The 19286-nt window shown below is 43.2% G+C and overlaps 1 protein-coding gene and 1 pseudogene across 1 annotated transcript; both read right to left on the bottom strand.

Moving 5' to 3' along the window:
• Nucleotides 1-1344: 1344 nt before the first annotated feature.
• Nucleotides 1345-14088, bottom strand: LOC139341858 (interleukin-6 receptor subunit beta-like; annotated as a pseudogene).
• A 281-nt stretch (nt 14089-14369) lies between these two features.
• On the bottom strand, nt 14370-18347 carry spmap2 (sperm microtubule associated protein 2). Its single transcript, XM_070979832.1, has 6 exons — nt 18286-18347; nt 18142-18203; nt 17994-18051; nt 16886-17012; nt 15524-15677; nt 14370-15434 (listed from the first exon to the last, which is right to left on the bottom strand). Exons 1-6 carry the CDS (start codon nt 18345-18347, stop codon nt 15193-15195), a joined length of 705 nt encoding a protein of 234 aa, XP_070835933.1. The 3' UTR covers nt 14370-15192.
• Between the last annotated feature and the right edge of the window lie 939 nt (nt 18348-19286).

Consider the following 19286-nt stretch of genomic DNA (forward strand, 5'->3'; position numbering starts at 1 on the left):
TGGAGCGGAGCCATTGTTAAAGTGGTTAGTGACACCTTTGATTTCCTTACCAGACAGTCAAAAGTCAGCTGTGAAGAAGAGCTACAAACACACTGAATACACTCTGTAGTCTAAAGTGATGAAAACACAACAACAAGCACACAAGGTAGGCAGGATGAAAGAGGCATGAACCCAAAGTTTGAATCACCACACAGTATATCTTCTGTTTTAATGGTGGTCCATGCATTAGCTGCAAATTTGCACACTCAAGCACACAAATAATGTAAACCAAAAAGAACTTCATCTCTCAAGTAATCGCAGACCCATAAGGTCGAACTCTAGTCAGCAGCAGCATTTTAGCGATAAAAGAGGTCTGAATCTGAGGTATGTGAGTTTTGAAAGCCAAATGAGATGACTAACAGAGCTCTGAAGAGGCCAGAAAGTCCCTGTCCTGTTAATTCATAACAGAAAAAAAATATGCTGAGAAGAAGAGACAAGAAAGACTGCATCAACACGTGGAACCAGCTGAACCAGGAGAAAGTGACCAGCAGGTATACGATGGATGTACTGTTAACTGGCATGCAATACAGTTTACAAGGTCAATTTAATTATTTCAAAGTTAAAATTCTCATTTCATACTTTTTTCTACCCATACACACACATTATAAGCCCAAATCACCCAAAAGCAGATAACTTTTCTCTTTGTTTCCGCTATGTAGTAGCATATTCATAAATAAAAAGCACTGAATAAGGAAAAACACAACCGTGTATATGTACATAAGACAGTGTTGCAGGCAGTATTTTGTACCATTTACAATCCTCAGTATTCAAGTCAGGGCTCAAACGTATTGTACAGCACATGTACCAATGGATTAAAAACAGGAAGTTAGATGAAAATATTGGTACCGCTCTGATGTGTATATGGTAAATATGAAGCTAAAGCTTGCAGCATAGCTTAGCTTAGCATAAAGACTGGAAACGGGAGCAAACAGCTAGCCTGACTCCATCTAAAGCTAAGCAAATAAGCCTCTGTCAGACCACGAATAGTTGTTTTTGCACTGAAGATCAAACAAACAAGGTATGAGCTTTAGATGTGCCGGTAGGTCTTTTTTTTTTAACCTTTGGACAGAGCCAGGTTAGCTATGCTTCTAGTCTTTATGCTAAGCTAAGCTAACTAGCGGTTTGCTCAAACTTCATCTTGAACAAACAGACATGAGAGAGGCATCGTCTTTCTCACATGGCCTATCTCTTGGCATGAAAGTCACAAAATTGTAAAGAAACAATAATGAAAGTTTTGATAAAGAGACATATTTTTTATGGACACTGTAACAAAACAAATCAAAGCTTTATTTCCCAGGCATGAAACTATGCAGCAGGGGAGATCTAAGGATCACACTGCAGAGGACAGTAAGATAAATCCACAAAAACAGAGTGAGGAAAAGGTGAAAGCGACATATAAGTGCCAGAACAAGCATCGGGGCGAATGACAGTGTCAGGCTGGAGTGACGGGATTTGAGAAAAAGAGCGTTGGGGTGATGTGGCTGCAGCCGGGTGAAAAAGCAAGAGGGAGGAATGAGAGATGCTGCTGAAGTCAGAGGAGGACACGGGGCTTTGATGCTGCCTCAGAAAATGGCCGAAGGTTTCCAGTTCATCTGTTTTTGAAGCAGATGTTGTGGCGCTCCTGCCCTGCAGAGACAGCTCAACGTCTCTACCTGGATGTAGCTTAGCGTCATTGATGCTGACAGTGCCGTGCTGCCAGTCATTGGTTTGGAGATAAGAGGGGGACAGGAGGGGTGCAGGAAGATGTTTGAGAGTCTGAGAGAGGAGGATATTGGAGTAGATGGTTGGAAAGGAGGAGAGGTCAGTGTTGGAGGCTGTCTTGGCTCTGGTGGAGACTTTGATGCTCTTCTCCTCTGAGTTTCTGGTGTTTGGAGGTATCTGAGTGCTTGAAACTGGCAGCGGAGAGTAGCGGTGAGAGGAATATGTTTGGAGATTACGGACGCTTTGATAGGCCAGGTCCTTGTCAGGGTTGGAGTTCGGCTGCTTACTTTCATCAAGCAAAATAACTGCAGAGTATTTGATTTCAGTCTTCTCTGCCATGGCAGGCTGCTTCATACTCTGAAGTGAAAAACAAAACAATTTTAATTATTAATCATTTAAAGCAACATACAACTGCTAACTGTGCATTTTACTATTTTCCCTTTTGTGGACTCTGCATGCATGTTTACTAGTTTCAGTTTCCTTGTTTTTAGCTTTCATAGTTGTATCTGAAATCTTTATCCAGTAATGTTTTCACATTTTGTCAGTTGCTTGCAGTAAAAGCTCTTCAACCTTCATGCTGTTTGGCTACACAGCAGGAGTTTATAAGGACTGACCCTGGCCAGGCTCAAGGGAGCTAAAAATCTGCTTTTGCTGCCATCTAGTGGTTGAATTTTAACCTTGCTGATTAAGGATTGCTTGTTGTTAAATGTGGGACAGAATTCAGCTGTTGTTGATGTTTTATATATATTAATATCTGGAAACTGAGCAGCCTACAGGCCTTAATGTGTACCCACCCTGCAGGTGATCTGTTAGGTCACAGAAAAACAAAGGAATCCCAAAGACTGAAAGCTACTGACTTCAAATTCATCTAGACAGAGTGCTTTACTTCAAAGTTATTTAGAAGACAGTTAATGTGAGAGGGTGTAGGGGTTAAAGGTTACCTCCAAAGCGGTTTTTGGGGTCCAGCGGGCTAAACTGCTATTGGAAGGATCAGGGACGTCTTGACAAAGCTTCTCTTTCACCCTACAAGGTTATTTGTCAGAATAGATATTACAGAAAGAGAAACAAAACGATTTGATAAAATGATCAACTCATTCCAAACAGAAATTTTCAGCCAGTTTTGTGCAAAGTAGGCAAAACAGTGAAAGTAGGACACCGAGCTTTGAGTAGGTGTGTGCGTTTGTGCTTGTGTTGTTTAGACAGAGCTCTTACATCGTACTCTGTGCCAGGCAGGCCATCAGCACCAGCACCAGTGTGGTCAGAACAAGAGGAAGGAGGATGTACATCAATACCGAGATTTCCTCAGAGCCTTCATGCACACAGACACACAAAGTTTAAGATATAGCAACATCCTGTCTTTATGCAGAGGGCACAGTGGTTCTGCCTGTGTCTCACCTTCACCAATGTGCACATTAGAGATGGGCCCAGCTGTTCCAGCTCCAGCGTCAGTGCTGGCCTGCAAAAAGATGTCGTAGTTGCCCGATGGCAGTTTCCTCAGAAAGTGACGGTGAGTGTTACCAGGCACAAGCACTCCTGAATAAACAAGAACAGGTACAACACTTAGCGTCAGTAGGTCTACAGTGACGCTAGCAGCTCTGTGTTTAGACACAGCTTTGAGCTAAATGCTAACATCAGGGTTCTAACATGCTCACAATAACAATGTAAACCACCTAGCAGGTGTAATTTTCATATGAGTTTAGCATGTTAGCATGCTAACATTTACTAATTAGCACTGAAAGTACAGCTGTGGCTCATGGTAATGTCATTAGCACGGAAGGTATCTGATCATAGCCGAGATAGGCTCTGCCCCCCCCCCCCCCCCCCCGCTGCGACCACGAAGGGGGTAAGCGGCATAGAAGATGGATGGATGGATGGTATCTGATCATAAATTAAACTATTGGACATGTAATTTTATTTACCACAAGATGGTGCTTAGAGGAGATCACTGAAGATAGGATTCATCCTCTGTGCCACATGGATATCTGTGCTACGTTTCATTGCAAGCCATCCATTAGTTGTTGAGACATTTCACTAAAAAGTATCAATGTCAACTTCATGGTGACACAAGAGAAGAAGTCAATATTTATCTGGATATATGGATCAAAGGTTTGGAGGGACTGGCAGACAGAGCATCTCTAGAGCTACGCTGCTAGCATTGCTAAAAGTGTTTACAAGCTGAATATTGGATTTTACAACAAAAACAACTCTCATCTTTCTCTTGTCATTCAGCAGGCCTGTTACAGCACAGTGTTTGCTGTCTGGGTTTATGCTAAGTGCAGGCCTGCTTTGCCTGTGTGCAGGCTAACACTCACTATTGATTGGCTGGCTTCCTGTTGAGTAGCAGACTGTGTAGTAACGGATGAAACCATGAAGCAGCTCCACAGGTACAGGACTCCAGGTGAGCTCCACGGTGCTGCCAGTGATCTGCTTCACATGCACTTCTGGACCAGCTGAGGGCACTACACAGGCAGAGAGATACTGTGAGAGCAGGGAGGGCGGTGAGGATCAACCACAGGACATGTTGTGAGAGCTAGGCTGGATCTCTATCTCTGATCACAACAACTGATACGTTGTGTTTGCTTCAACCAGCTGAGCGGGTTCTGTCTGGCTTGAGAAATAAAGACAGCGACAATTTAGGTAAACAGCACCACACCAGCAGAGGCGTAAATAAACAAAATTAAAATGACAGCAGCAACTGCAGTTGATTTCCAATCATTTGAAGTCGGTTGCATTTGATTTCTGCCAGATGTTTTTTATCCAGCATAACAAAGACAACACCATCAGATCAAGTATAGACAGATCGCCTCATAATCACGCCATCACCAAGTCATCAGCTTTTACATTGGAGTAACAGGCTCCAATCGATTGTTCCATTTAGAAAGCACATAAAAAGAGCCTCTAATGGTGTACTCTATACAAGCTGCTGCAGTTTCCTACTCTGGAAAATACAAGAGAACAGAAGTACAGCAAGGATCCAAAGTACAGCAGTACAACAGTACAGCTCAAGATACCATGGATGCATGCTGGCACTCCTGAGCTCTGATGAATATTATAAGTAATAAGAGGAAACAACCTTTTGTTTTCTCCTGATAAAGGTTGATTATCTCATTATCTCTAAATAACAAAGCGTGTTTTCACAAGAAAACTCGTGATTTTAAGCATTTAAAAACTAATAATTGCAAGTACAGCCTTTCTCAGCTTCTGTTCAACCGCTTATTTCTGTGTGCAAAAAAAATATTACCTGCAGTGGGCTATGATATATCCCAGAACACGGGCACTGTTTTTCATTTTGAGCTGATCCCACATATACCATCCAGCTATTTTAGGAAATTACCAGACCTTGGGTATGTGTGTGTAACCTATTTCCATTACACTTACTTATATCTTACTAACATATTGTTGGTTACATCTTTTTCACTGAATTTATACAATGGCGATCACGTACCTCCTTCACGTGTATAAATGTCGACCGTCCTGTTCTGTCCCGCCCCTCGTTCACCATAAAGAGCTTTGACAGAAACAGCATAACGCTCCATTGGCTTTACACCCTCTGAAACAACACAAAGATCACAGTACCCATTAGTGTCTATAAATAATATGCTAAGTCTACTACTGTTCCACAACTACTTGCTTCATCATTTCAGCTCGAAAAAGGCAAAAAGAACATAGTATTTTATACATTAAAGGGACTTTGTGGAACTTTCAGAAAATCTTTGTTATTAATGACACCAGTGGTCGTTAAGTGAACTGCAGTCAGCGTCCTGTTGCTGGCACTCTGTGGGCGTGAGCGAGCATCATCCTGCCAAAACAGTGAAGTAGTTTTCCATATTACTTTCACAGCTAATGTTACGGAGCAACCACCGCCAGATCCGCGCTGCGTAGCTGAGTGACAGTTAGCAGGCTAACCTTAGCTTAGCTTACAGTTAGCTAGTTTGCCGCCCCTGTCTCATGTCACTCATAGCTAGTAGAAAGCAAACATTAGTTATACACCTTTGCTTTGTATTATTGCATCATTTATTGTCAAAAAAAAAATCAAAACTGTTTGTAAAAAATACATGAGTATTATGGGTTACATTAGCTCCTCAACTAACATATCCATTCAGCTAATATTTAGCTAGTGATGACGTTAGCGAGCATGCAAGCTAACAAGCTAACCTCAGCCAGCTAAACCACAATATCACACTATATTTCACATGGTTTGCAGTAATATTAGCTTTGACTTTGGACTTGTGTTATGGTGGGTACCAGCCATTTGTTGATGTTAGCAGACTCCATTTTTAAGCTAACGTTAGCTAATGTTGCGCACTGTTGGCACTTTAGGGAAGCAGAACATGACACCTGATTTACCCAGAGACATTCTTAGACATTCTTACATATTGCACGTTTATTTTGTTGTAAGTGTTGTTGAATTACTACCTGTGATCACCAGCCCTGTGCAGGATCTGTTCAGCCTTTCCCAATGCAGGATGCTGCTGTTTTGCTCTCGAACAGCAAACCACTCCACTAGAAAGCCAGTCATCGACTGATCAACTGGAGCCGTCCAACGGACATCCAAGCTGCTATCATCCAGTGGACTCACACTGATTTGGCTGGGAGGTGGCGGCTCTGAAGGGGAATAAAAGGAGAAGATGGTGAAGAGAAAGAGTCCGGTAGGCATATGTGACGTGCAAAACATCAAAGCACATATGACTGAATGTAATACTTGTCCAGTCCACAATAATGTCATAATGAATGTCCAGTAGGCCCTCAAATCGTCTGCTGGACAGGAGACAAATTACGGAAAAGCCTGAATAAATGAGCGGAGAAACATAACAAACTTTTTTGGAGCAATGTATTAAGAGTAGAGTATGCTTGAAATTAAGTACTTCAAGTCATCCCACTACTTCTAAAGGCAAGAACAATTACTCCTGTTTTGACGCTGCTGTCGTCGTTAGCTTTGTTCTGGATGCGTCACACTGCTTCTCTTATCTCTCCCAAAAAAAACGTTGTGTTTGAAAGCACACGTTCAGGCAATCTCTTCTCACTGTTCATTGTTGCACTCTGTTGGACACAAAAATTGTGAAGACAGACAAATGAGACCTTGAAAGAACCTGCCTCCACACACCTGGTCTGTCACTGTGTGAAGTGCGCCTGATTGCCAGATTGTTGGTTGTTTCAGAAAGTTAAAACTGACCATAGCATCCCTTTATTCCAACTTCAGACAGGTAGTGGGAATTGTTGCAGAGGCTCTGAGATGATCCAACAAGCACTTTATTCAAAATACACTGATGCCAGTAGACAGTGCTCTCCACTTACATCAACACCAAATGAGGGACTATCTTTGAGAGGAACGGTGTCCATCCCTCTGTAAGAGTTCCAGAGACTCGGCCTGAGGGAGCACTGAAACTGCACTAGCGCCTCACCTTACTAATAGAGTTTATACTGGAGTTTCTTCACTTTGGATCCCATCTCTAAATCGCAGTCAAAGCCTGTTTAAACTGATCAAAATAACTACGTTTAGGTGTAGAAGTTCAGTCTTCGGTGATGATGCAGCAAAGCAGCCATGACTACACCTTGATGTCACGACCCACTGAGGAATTTAAAGATTCAGTGTGTAGGTTTTAATGACATCTAGCTGTGAGGTTACAGATTGCAACCAGCTGAATACGCATTGTTTCACCCTCCCCTATGGTGGACAATAAAAATCATGAAATATGTGAAAGATGCTCCGTAGAGCCAGTTTTTGGTTTGTCTGTTCTGGGCTACTGTAGAAACAAGGCAACATTGCAGACTCTGTGGGAGAGGATCCACTCAGGTAATCCCAACACAATGGTTGATTCCCCTAAATCCCACACACTGGACATTAAAGTGAGAGCCTACCTGTCTCAAAAGCTCCAAGGAGCCATATTCGGGCTTCTGGCGAGGCCCCTTCAGAGGTGGAGGCTGTCAGAGCACAGGAGCACCGTCCAGCAGGGAGGCGCACGCTACAGGAAGTACTTGTATTGGTCAAATCTGTGCAGTTCCCATGATCCTTCAGGACCTGAGCGCTTTCTGTCTGACAGGTCACACTGAAGAAGAGAACTTTGCCATTGGCTAGACGGTGAGGCAAGGGCTGAACAGCGTGAAAAGAAAAGAGAAAGCAAGTGTGATGATGTGAAGATGATGGAGGTTTAAATCAGAATTCATTTTAACAGAGATTTTATGAACATTTATTCTCTCGCTTTCTTCCTCCAGCGTTCTCAGTTTCCCTCTCAACATGAATCAGACTTATGCAACAAAGAAGTCATTTATGGGAGATACAAAACCAAATTAGGCACAGTCATTGAGGAGGTGGTGATTAAAAACTAATCAGATCCAAAAGTTATTAAACTGTAAAACTTGAAAGCTCAGAGTGATAAAAGGAGTCAAAATGTTCGCACTCATGACTCTAATTCACACACAATTCAACACACGCACCTTCCAGAGCAGCAAGATGAGTCTCCAGCCGTTCTCCTCTGTTTCTTTCACTCGCCTCCAAAGTGCCGGGGCTGCAGATGGAGCTGGTGGATGGAAGGAGGGGAAAATGTGAAAAATAAGAGACTCTCAACAAACACAATGGACAAGTCTGTCAGCTCTGCTTCCTCTCACCGTCCTCTCCTGTCCCTCCCCGGTTGGCATTGCTCCACGGGCTCCAGGGGCTCTGTGAACTCTGGAAGCTGTGGCGAAGCCTGATGGTGTATAAGGTGTCAGGTTGGAAGAGGCAAGCCAGGAAGCTGTTGTCTCTCACTGTCACATTTTCAACCTGAGCATTAAACTGTGTAGGAAAGAGAAACGGGACAGAGTGAGGTGAGGATTAACGTGAAGAAACTATGCGACACATTTGTCTTCAATCAAGTCTTTATTCTTGTAAGTTGCTACATTAAGACTTTTAGCAATAATAATAAGTCTTTACATTATATTCCTGTTTGCATCTCCAAACTGGGGGCGTGCTGGACACCATCTACTGTAGGTAATACACTGACTATGGGTAAATACCTCATACAGCCCCACACTATCCCTTTAAGATACGACACCTCGTACCTTTACTTCATGAATTATTTTCCTTCATGCAGGTGTATGTGTGTTTGTGTTTGGGCAGACCTGCCCCTGCGCTGTGAACTCAATTTGGGATATCAGGTTTCCGCGTTTGATTTCAGGGTAAGACACGGGGAAGGAACCCAAGGTGCTGGTCCAGGTTATATTCAGACACCGAGGTCTCCCTCTGACTGGTTTAACGTTGTTCAAGGACACTGGAGGCAACATCACTGAGAAAGAGAGGACAAAGAGACTGAGAGAGAAGTAAGAGGTGAACAATAAGGAACATATAAGAAGCACAACAACCTCACCTTCAGTCCTGCCAGACTGACACCGCCGCTGTGACGGTATGTCCCGGCTCTGGCCGTGCGCTGTGACGGTGATGCAAAAAAGAAACCTCACGGATGAGTTGCTGATCGCCGTGCAGCTGGTTTCAGACGTGGAGCAGGTGAACATATTCAGAGGGCTTATTGTTGTTGATGGCTCAGCTCTGTGCATCCCCAAATCCACGCAAACATAGAAACACACACACACACACACAAGGATATGAAAACAATGTTCATCTGAGTCCTGCTCTCGCCTCTGGCACAGCAATCAACAAGCAGGCGCAACAGCTCTGAAACCACAAGCCCAAAGCGTGGAATGCCCTCTCACGCAAACAGATACATATGGCCATGTTTCAGGTGCCTGCATACATTTGCATGTATGCAAAGCCTCACACACACACACACACACACACACACACACACACACACACACACACACACACACACACACACACACACACACACACACACACACATCATAAGACCGGTCACACATGCTGTGCAGAAACTCAGCCAACCCATCTCATCTCCATTTGAAACATCGTGTCACAACTACTTTTGGGCAAAAAAACATCAAACTAATATTGCCAAATGAACAGATCGTGAGGTGGAAGCTGCATGACTCTTATCGTCGCAGTGTATCAAACCCGCCATCAAAGCGTCACACGAATGTAACATTCAAAGCTTATTACAAAACCAAGCATTTGCATAGAGCATATGGAGTTATTATCAGACAGTAGTGCTGGCACAAACTTTCAAACATTCCCACATGCAAAAACAAAACGGTTGACTATTGCTGAACGGGGACTTGGATAATTCAGTTTGACAGGATCTCATGTAAAATTAACCATCCGACGTGTTTTTAGGGAACTATCAGGCAATCATAGGAAATGTGTAAAAGGCTTCATTTTCCCAGAGTAACACACACTGAACACATCAGATATCAAAGGTACATCTAAGACAGTATCAGACTGTGGATTTCCTGCTTACCATCCACTTGGTGGATAAGGCTTTTTTCAGCTCTATAGAAAGTCTGAACTTCACATAATGTGGGTTTTTCACCCAGGCTGCAGACTTGTAAACTGGAAGGTGTTTCTATAATTGAATTTTACTTCCATAAAAGGGATAAATTAAAACTGTCATCCTGTAAATGTATTCTCCATCCCAACTTATTACTAATAATAACCGATGGAGCACTTGTTACACAAACTCTGATAAAATAAATTATTTAATGTCTTAAGGGTTGGAACAAGCGTGGTGCTGCCAAATTTGCATTTTCACAGAGTGAATATTCTGCTGTTTGAATATGTGTAGTTTATTATTAATATTTTTCCAAAACACATAAAGAATTCAAACAGGTGACAAATTAAAAGATAAGGCCAGACTTATTCTATGTTTTCCTTAATGTCAACAAGTGTTCATTATTGTCCATAAACTTTAAAAAACACAACAATAAACCACACAGTTGCATGAGCAAACATGGGCGCTGTAGTTTATTCTGTATCAGTCCCACACAACCATTCCTGCTGCAGTCTGGAAGAGCAAAAGTGTATTAATACGCGGTTGAAAATAGTCCCCCTGGCTCCTAGGTGAGTAACATGGGCTAAAAACTGCAGTATCTTGCTGAAAGAAAAGACAACTGCTGAGCCTTTTGTTGAAATGAAACTACATATTTGTGACACATATATTTGTGATACATATTAGTAAAGACCCCACAGAGTTTAATTACCGGGGGCTCCCCACCAGTCAGTCAGAGCTGAGACGTTTTCAAGCATCTACAACCAAGTCCAGCTGCCCTAGATTCAACCCTCCTGGGGGAACATTAGCATTATTTTTTAAATGTTAAACTGGAAGAAATGAGAAACAAACAGCTGTTATGGAGGCTTGTGCGTAGCCTGACAAGATTATGTTGTTCTCCCCTTTAATTTGCATCCAGTTGTAACAGAATATCTTTGAAGTGTGAGATAAAATACCGGACAACAACACAAAGAAATGCGATGTGCATCATAAAACCTGGATGAGCTGAAGGTGAAGCATGTTTCACATACTTGTATGTGTTGAAGCATCAATGTTTTGTCTCACCTAGCAGGTATCCTCTCTACTTGCAGGGTGTAGTGCGTCGCTGGGGTGTCTCCTGCCTCCCAGCGGCAGGTAACGTTAGCCCGATTCAGGAACACGCAGGCAATTAGCCGCGGGGGTCGGGGGACAGTGTTGGGGTTTGTCATGGAGAAGGGTGGAGACAAGACTGAGGATGGAGAGAAGATGGAGTTAATGGAGCGGAGGGGCAGATACTGCGAGTCCTCCGTGAGGAAGTCTGGAGTTTGTGGCTTGTCATATAGCTTTTTCCAGGATAAAGAAAAAGTGTGCAGAACACAGTTATAAGGACAGGCAAAAAGAGGAACGTGGGACAGATTAGCATTCAGGAAACAAGTGAATCTGCTCTGTGAGCTAACTGTTGATTCAAAACAGACCTTAAGAGAATCTGATTTCAATCTAACCGGGAAGGATGCACACGATTTATCCTGTCAAATATTTATGAAGGGCTGCAACTGCTATTTGCTTTCATCTGTGGCAGCCCAGCTTGCCTCTGGGTATGTGTGGAGATAATCAACATGATCACACCAGGTCTCACATACTGGCAGCTTTTTAATAAATACGTTGGGAGCTGGAGGAACCTTTTCCTCAAACATCTCTGGGAGCTTGGGATTTCTGTCTGTGCTGTATTTAACTGAGTCACAGTGCTGCTGCTTCTGTGTTTCTTTTGTTCCTGGCGGTCAATCTTTGATGTTATTTGCATGTTTGTCTTTTCATTTTCTTCTTTCGGATTTTGGCTTCAAGAAATAAAGTGGTCTCCTCCCTCACAAAATGTTAATGCCTTTTGGGGGCAACTTGCACCTCCACACTTTTACGTATATGGTCTACTGCTAACTGTGTGCTAACATGCTAGCAACAGTGAAGTTATCAGACAAGCAGGTGATATTTATCAGACATACTGATGCATTGCATCTGTCCAAACCAGTTAAACTACGCCATGAGTAGCTGTGGTAGTAACTTTGATCACATGATCTAATTTACATAACGAATCATTATCTTTTTCCAGTGTGATTTGTGTCCTCCAACCACTAACAGCACCCACCCAAGATCAGCACTTAGGTCTAACTCAGGCAGCCTGCTCTGGATTAAAAAGGAGAGGACGTTACCCAGGACGAGTCTGACCCCCAGCAGGAAGGTCCACACCAGAGCCGGCTTCTGCTCCATGAACACAGGCAGCTCTCTCCTGGTGCTGCAGCTCTGCTCGATCCCTTTCCCACAGCACCCTACCGACTACTCAGCAGGAGGATCCTACACAGTTTAAACAGAAATAGGGCAGCAAACTGTTTTTATCCTGTCAAATTTAAAAAAACGACAGTGCCAGCACAGGCTGCCCAAGAATGACTCAATTCAGTGGTTACATTTCATAATTTGCTTGAAATAGCTTCCTGTGAAGTAGTTTCACTACAGCATTTTCATTCTTCAACCATTGCAACATAAGACATGTTTCAGCCAATATCAAGCACAGCAGTTTGTCCGAGCAGAGACAATTTGACTTCCTAAAGTGGGCGCGGTGGGTGTGGTGGGTGTGGGAGTGTGTCGTTGGGTGGATTGTCGCAGGTTCCTGCATCAAAATAAAGACAGAAATTCCAATCTGACCTTTTGCCGCCAGCAGCATAGAAACATCAGACGGGTGTAAGAGATCAGACTCATTGTGATGTTACTCCAAACACGAGGAAGCAGAGTCAGATTATCCATTTGTGTGAAATTCAAACACGGGTTTATTGTTTGATACACCTGTAAAATCTTGAGTGAACGCTCCGTGTAACATCCAATCGCTCTAAAGCTTATGATGTTCAGACTGTGGTGGCCCTGAGTGAGAACTGAGTTCACTCATTTTTGAGACTGCTGGTTGTGGCGGCATTATAGTTGGACTGAGTGCTAAATGTACCTAAAGTAGTTATAAAAATAAAAGCACTCAATAGACTTGATTATTCCTGATGCAACAACACGCAGCGTTTGAGTGTTGCAGCTGGTCGAGGTGACCTCTGATATTACCTACACTGCCTACACACGTCATACATAATAAGCAGTTTATAGTCTTGGTGGTTGTCAAAAGTAGAAGAGTAAAAAGCACAATATTTACCCCTGAAATGTGGTGAAGTTGCATAAAATAGAAATATTTAAGTACCACAAAATTGTGCTTGTAATGTACTGAAGTCACTATCACCACTTATTTCTTGCTTATGTTAAATTGCATTAGGTTGTAAACGTGCATAATAAACTGGTAACTCAGCATTAGTCGACTGTCAGGTCCTGCAGAGCTGCTGTGGTCAGTCACTCTGCAGAATGTCGTTTTCTTTTCACAAAAACTTCTCTTTTCAAGTTATGATGGTCACAATTATCACTGCAAATTTGCTCCATTGATCAATTAATCAATTCAGAAAATGGTGAAAATACCGTTCCCAAGCTCCTTGATTCCAAGGTGACCCCTTCCAAAAGTCCGTTTCCCCACGACCAACTGTTCAAAACAAAGAACATGTTCCGTTTGCAAGCATGTAAAACAGAGGAAAGACGCACGGAGTTGAAATCAGCAAACCTTTTATATATGTGCTATTAAATAAAACAATTGCGCAGAGAAAAACATTTAAGATACGTTTAAAATGTCATTAAGTGCCTTTACACAACATTGGAAATAAATAAATCCCTTTTAGAACAAGTTAATTAAAGCTTTTACTGTTCTATCGCCGGTTACCTCATTAACAGAAAAGACTACAGATATCAAATTATAAAGTTACACATGTCGAGCTACTTCAAACTATCCAACTTTCTCTAAATGTTGAGGATGTAATCGTTGCATTTCAAGGTAATACGTTGAATAAGTAACGGGAAATGCTGGAATAAGTAACTTACCCCAAAGTTTGAGCTGAGGTGAAGATCAGAGACGCTTGAAGCGCATGAGTGACGGAGGATTGAGAGAAAAGTCCGCTTACCGGCGTCCGCTCCGCAGCGTGCGCGTCTGCACTCAGCGGCCGCCCCTCAGCCCGCAGTTAACGCATCTGTTCCGCCCACCTGTTCTGTTCCACGATGACCCAGGCCCCGCGCGGGTTCCTAAAATGAGGTTCGGGGTCCCCTGGCGGGATCGTGGGAAGCTTTCCGCGGAGGTCGGAAATTGTTAAGAGATTTCACTTTTATTATACAGGTGAGCTTTAACTAAACAACAACAATAAATGATTAAAAAAGGAAACTGATTTCATTTGGTCCACTTCCAGTAGGTTGACAGTAGGCAGACAAAATCTTAAATGATGGCTCGTAGATTAATCTGGATTTTGTGACAGAAAAACATCTGGAAGGACCTAACTGTTTGTTCCCTCTGTGCGACTCCATGGTTTGTGGTTCACTGAGCCTTTTGCGTAGTGTTTCAACATTTCACCGCAGAGCTGACTCACCGGCTCTGTGCCTCATGTTAACAATAACTAAAGACAACAATTAAGAAGTGAAGGATGCGCGCTGCAGGTGAGCTGCCGGATGTCTCAAAGCAATTTCAGCTGCAGTCCACAATGTCTCCCTGACGGTCTGATTTATTTCACGGTCTGATTGTGACGCTCCTGCGATTATGCAAGTTCATAATTGACTGACAAACATGAGCAAAAGACAATGATTCACTCAGGTGTCTGTGATGCGTTCATGACGCCATTCAACAGAGTGTGACTGATGACCCCCAAAACCAGTGCTACGTAGAGCAGCTTCATACTTTAACTTCAGTCTTTTCCTGAAAGTGTCCGGACATGTGGTTTGAGAAGCACTCTGAAGAACTGAAGGGTTGCTCCTGAGCTCAGAGGAGCAGAAGAAGTCGAAAATGTAGTTTTCAGTGAGTCCAGTGAGCCCAGGGCGGCGAGTAAACAAGGTCACACACAGTAGAGTGCAGCTGTATTTCATCTGCACAGTCGTGTAGCAGAGCGGAAAATAGGCTTTTTGTCATGGTTTTCCAAGTAAACAACTTTGTCACAAAGAGGAAAAGGAGAACAATCAGCTCTCCTCCAGGGACCAGACCTCAGCTCTCCTAGTTTGAGCTACACTTGCGAGGCAGAGGCAGGCAGAGCTGCTGTATCCGAGGCGATGGGCTGGCAGAGCGGGCTGCCCAGCTAACCATGTACGGGTCATATCCCTCGAACAGAGCCTTCCTCTCTTTGGGGCTGGACAGCTCAAGGACTCTCTGGCTGGCCACGTAGTTTCTGGCTGCTCTGGAGACGAGCCGGCACACTGAGCGCTCTCCTTCAAACTTGGGGTGGTCGCGCTTAGGGACTGTGAAGACAAAAGCAATCATGTGAAACAGCGAGCAAAATACGGCAGAAACCCACCCAAAACATTGCACGATGGCAAGATAGACTTACTAGCGAGTAGCTCTATGTGTGCCGATGCTTTGCAGGGTGTGTGGGTCACAGGCACAGGTTTAGATTTGTGGCCCTCCTGAGCCGGCCTTCTTTTAGGTTGGGCGAGCTGGCAAATTCGTGAAGTGGGGACCGATGTCTGCGTCGCTCTGTTTAACTACAATCATGTTTCAGGTCACCAGTGAGATTATATTAAACACACACACAAGCGAGCACCTCAGAATCGGAACAAATGAAACTTGGATTTATTTCACTCAGTGTTGATCCTCCATGTTTAGCCATGCGTCGCTTCAGGGACAACAGTGTAGGTCTGTCATTAGGTTGGTCAGCAACTTTAGTCCAGACTGAAATATAACATCCAATTGTTGGCTCGATTGAAACTGAAATTAGGCGTTCACGGTCCCCCCCCAAAGCTTTCTGACTGTGGTGATCCCATGGCCTCCTCTGTTAGGACCACCACGAGGTTCACATTTGGGGATCCAACATAAATGTCTCAACAACTACTGGACGGTGATCCACTGACTTTTAGTTTAAATTTGTCCAATATTTTTCTTTATGGCCAAATACTCAAAAAACTACCGATATTCCCATCAGCCTCAGCTGTGCTTTGTGAAAATTAATATTAGCATGCTGACACACCCAATGTAAGGAGCACGACAGACTCTATGCCCGCTAAACATTAGCATGTTAGCATTGTCATTGTGAACAGGACCTGACCTGACTCTTTGTCTTGTCGAATTGTGAGAAAGTCAAAAACAAAATGAAACAAAGATTTATGCGTAATTCCGTCTTCTGTTGACAACAGCAAATCAGATTTGTCTATTGTTTTCTCAAAGCACAGAACCAGCAGTATTATACATTGTAAATGAGCCATTCATGCTCAAGGCAGTCAGAAAGTTGAACCATACCTTGTTCATTCTACTTGAGTAAAGTACAGTAAGTCTGCTGCGGCTGATTAGACTCTCGGTGCAGTAAAACTGCCTTGAAGTTTTGGTTTCACCTCCTGTTTTCAGGCAGCTTAATATCTGCAAGGTAAATGCAAATCTTCTAGGATGTGTTAATGGCTAAAGGCACATGTACAAAACCAACTTAAAGAAGACAAAAACAACTGTTATCACTTGTACAATCAGGAAACTACAAACCCTGTGAAACCACAGTGGGCAAAGCGACAAAAATACTTTCTGACAACCTTTAATTCCTTCAAATTTGGCTGTCAGACTTTTAAAACTCGACGGCTGGGCCTTACTAACACAGTTGGCTGTGGAGTTTAAAAGATGTTCATGGCACACTTGGAAAGCTGCCAGCTACCTCATGATCTTCTACATACACAGCAGTTTGGCAGGAAACCGAGTGTGTGTTACTCACAGGGGCCAGCAGCGGGCGGTCCGGCTGCCAGCCAGCTGCAGGGGCCCGAGGTTGAGCGAGACTGCACAGCCTGCTGGATGCAACGGCCCTGAGAGCCCATTCGCTCACCTCCCATACGGGAGAAATTCTGGGGAGGGAAAATAGACGGGCAAAGGAGACATACAGGCAGAGGAAGAGGAGAAGAAAGTAAGAGGGCAAATGAGAGTGTGAATAAGAGAAGATGCAGAGAGGGATAAAGATAAAGAGGAGTTTTAGGTTTGGGGGTTGGGGGGGTGGGGGCAAAAAGGTAAAAATAACAGAGGAGGAAGGAGGGAAGTGGGCACGGTGGCAGATAAGAGCAAAAGACACAAGAGCAGGATAGAAAAATGAAGCCATGTGAGTTTAGACGACAGCTACTATGTTAAATTTAGTATAATTCACATTACCACAACACTGAGCTGACACGTTGTTTCTTCTCTGCTGTACTCCTGATGAGACAAAGTCCCAAAAAGTCTAAAGCCACCTTTATTGTTGACACCATATGTACTGAGAGTTTGGAATAATGTTTGTCAGGGTCCTGCAGTTTGTGTGCTCAGACGTGATTTGTTAATCATTAACAGAAGAGACGGCCAAAACCTTAAGCCAACTTCATGAAGCAAAAACTACATATGCAGGCAGACCAGACTGACACATGAAGGTTAACAACCCCTCTGCCCTCTCCCCCTCTCCCAGCCACTAGGGGGCCCCCGGCCTGGGCTTTCAGGGACCTCTGAGAAACACTATTTATATACTTTTATAAACTATTTTTTCAGTATTCATCTCAAATGTCCCAGAAATTGTGCATTTATGTGTGCAAAAACCAAATTTTTGCAGCGTGCATGGGTGGGGTGGGGGCCCCTGGGGATTTCTTCCTAATGTTTTTTTTTTTTGTTTTTTTTTGTTTTTTTTCAAATTAAAAGCCTGTCTACAATGAGGAAGCTGCAGAACTTGAACTAGAAATAAAGGCCTGTCACAAATAAAGGCATGGATCTCTGCGACACACTGAGGAAGAAAGAAATCACACATGCACTAGTAGCTATTTAGCCATTTGTAGCATTTTTGCGTTAATAATAGAATTTGTTATAATTACGTGACTTGAGTGCAGAACTTTTTACTTCTACATAGCTCCGACCAGCGAGGGGTTAACTCTAGAAAGACAAACAATTATGCACATCATCACAAAAAGCAGTACAGGGCAGGTTTGTAAACGGAAGAAAAAAAGCGGAGAGTGAAAGAACCTGTTTTTGTGGTGGATCCAGTCGTGTCTGGTGGCAGCTCATCCAGCCAGTAAACAGAGCGACTGGAAAAAATAAAAATAAACGAAAATGATCATCAGAGAAAGAGGGAGGCAGATGGGTCCAGAGGGGCTCACTCAGGCCTACCGGTCTGGATGTCTGAGTCTGTTGGGTTTGGGTCGAGCGAGCCTCTGTGTCCGAGTTGCCATGGAAACAGATGAAGCTGATAGGGGAAGAGAGGATATTGCTGCTAAAATCATCCCATAATCCAACCACTGTTACAATGACAGCCCCCCTCATCAACAACAGACAGAAGGCTTTGTTCAACACGTCCAGGGACAAACTGACATGCTGAGTTTTGTATCAGAAAAATTAATTTTACACATTAAAATGAATAAATACATGTATTAATTGATAGTCAAAATAGTCTTGTACAACACTCTATTGTTTATCAAACATCTCAAAACACTGTGTACCCGTCAAAAACTTTTTAAACCCTTCTAAGAACAGCAGAAACTAACCACATGATGAAATTAATCTTTAACATCAATAAGCCCAGAGACACAGATAGTCGTTAATCTTGAACTGATAATAGTCCCTTTTAAGCCTTAAGCAACACTAAAGTTTACCTGCTGTGCACCTACACGCAGTCGCTCGTTCTCTCGCGCTGATACCGACACCTGCTGGTTGCTAGGGGATCAGGTGACGCTGGTAGAGTCCAGTATACCGAAGATCGTCTATGTGCAGAGAGTCAATTAAGATGGCCAACTCAGCCTTCCTGTGCATGTCATGTATTTCCCCGTTAATTACACAAGAGCTGCAAAGCGAGGGGTGACACATATCCAGGTTTTCTTCTCATGCTAAAAGGTCTCAGTTACTGCTTTGTGTTGTGGTCCAGGAGACACTATAAACTTGTAGGTGGTTTCTGGAAAGGGGATCACAGTGAGCTCTCCAAAAACCAAAAAGTTTGGATCATTCCACAGGTAAACAGGTTGACTGGTAACAGGTGAGAGGATCATGATTGGGTATGTAAGGAGCATCCTGGAAAGGCTCAGTCGTTAACAAGTGAGGATGGAGAGAGGTTCACCACTTTGTGAACATGACTGTATTTTATTATTAAAATTAATGTCAAATAGAAGAAATAGGAC

This window comes from Chaetodon trifascialis, chromosome 14 (assembly GCF_039877785.1).
Source record: "Chaetodon trifascialis isolate fChaTrf1 chromosome 14, fChaTrf1.hap1, whole genome shotgun sequence".
Taxonomy (NCBI): Eukaryota; Metazoa; Chordata; class Actinopteri; order Chaetodontiformes; family Chaetodontidae; genus Chaetodon; species Chaetodon trifascialis.

Bases quoted from the DNA above. Each gene is read 5' to 3' on its own strand.
- spmap2 (XM_070979832.1), bottom strand. From the start codon at position 18,347: ATGGCAACTCGGACACAGAGGCTCGCTCGACCCAAACCCAACAGACTC. The intron at 18,204-18,285 runs GTAGGCCTGAGT...TATTTTTTCCAG, and splicing joins AGACTCAGACATCCAGACCG to TCGCTCTGTTTACTGGCTGG. The intron at 17,013-17,993 runs GTAATTATAACA...TTCCCTCCCCAG, and splicing joins AAGTTCTGCACTCAAGTCAC to AATTTCTCCCGTATGGGAGG.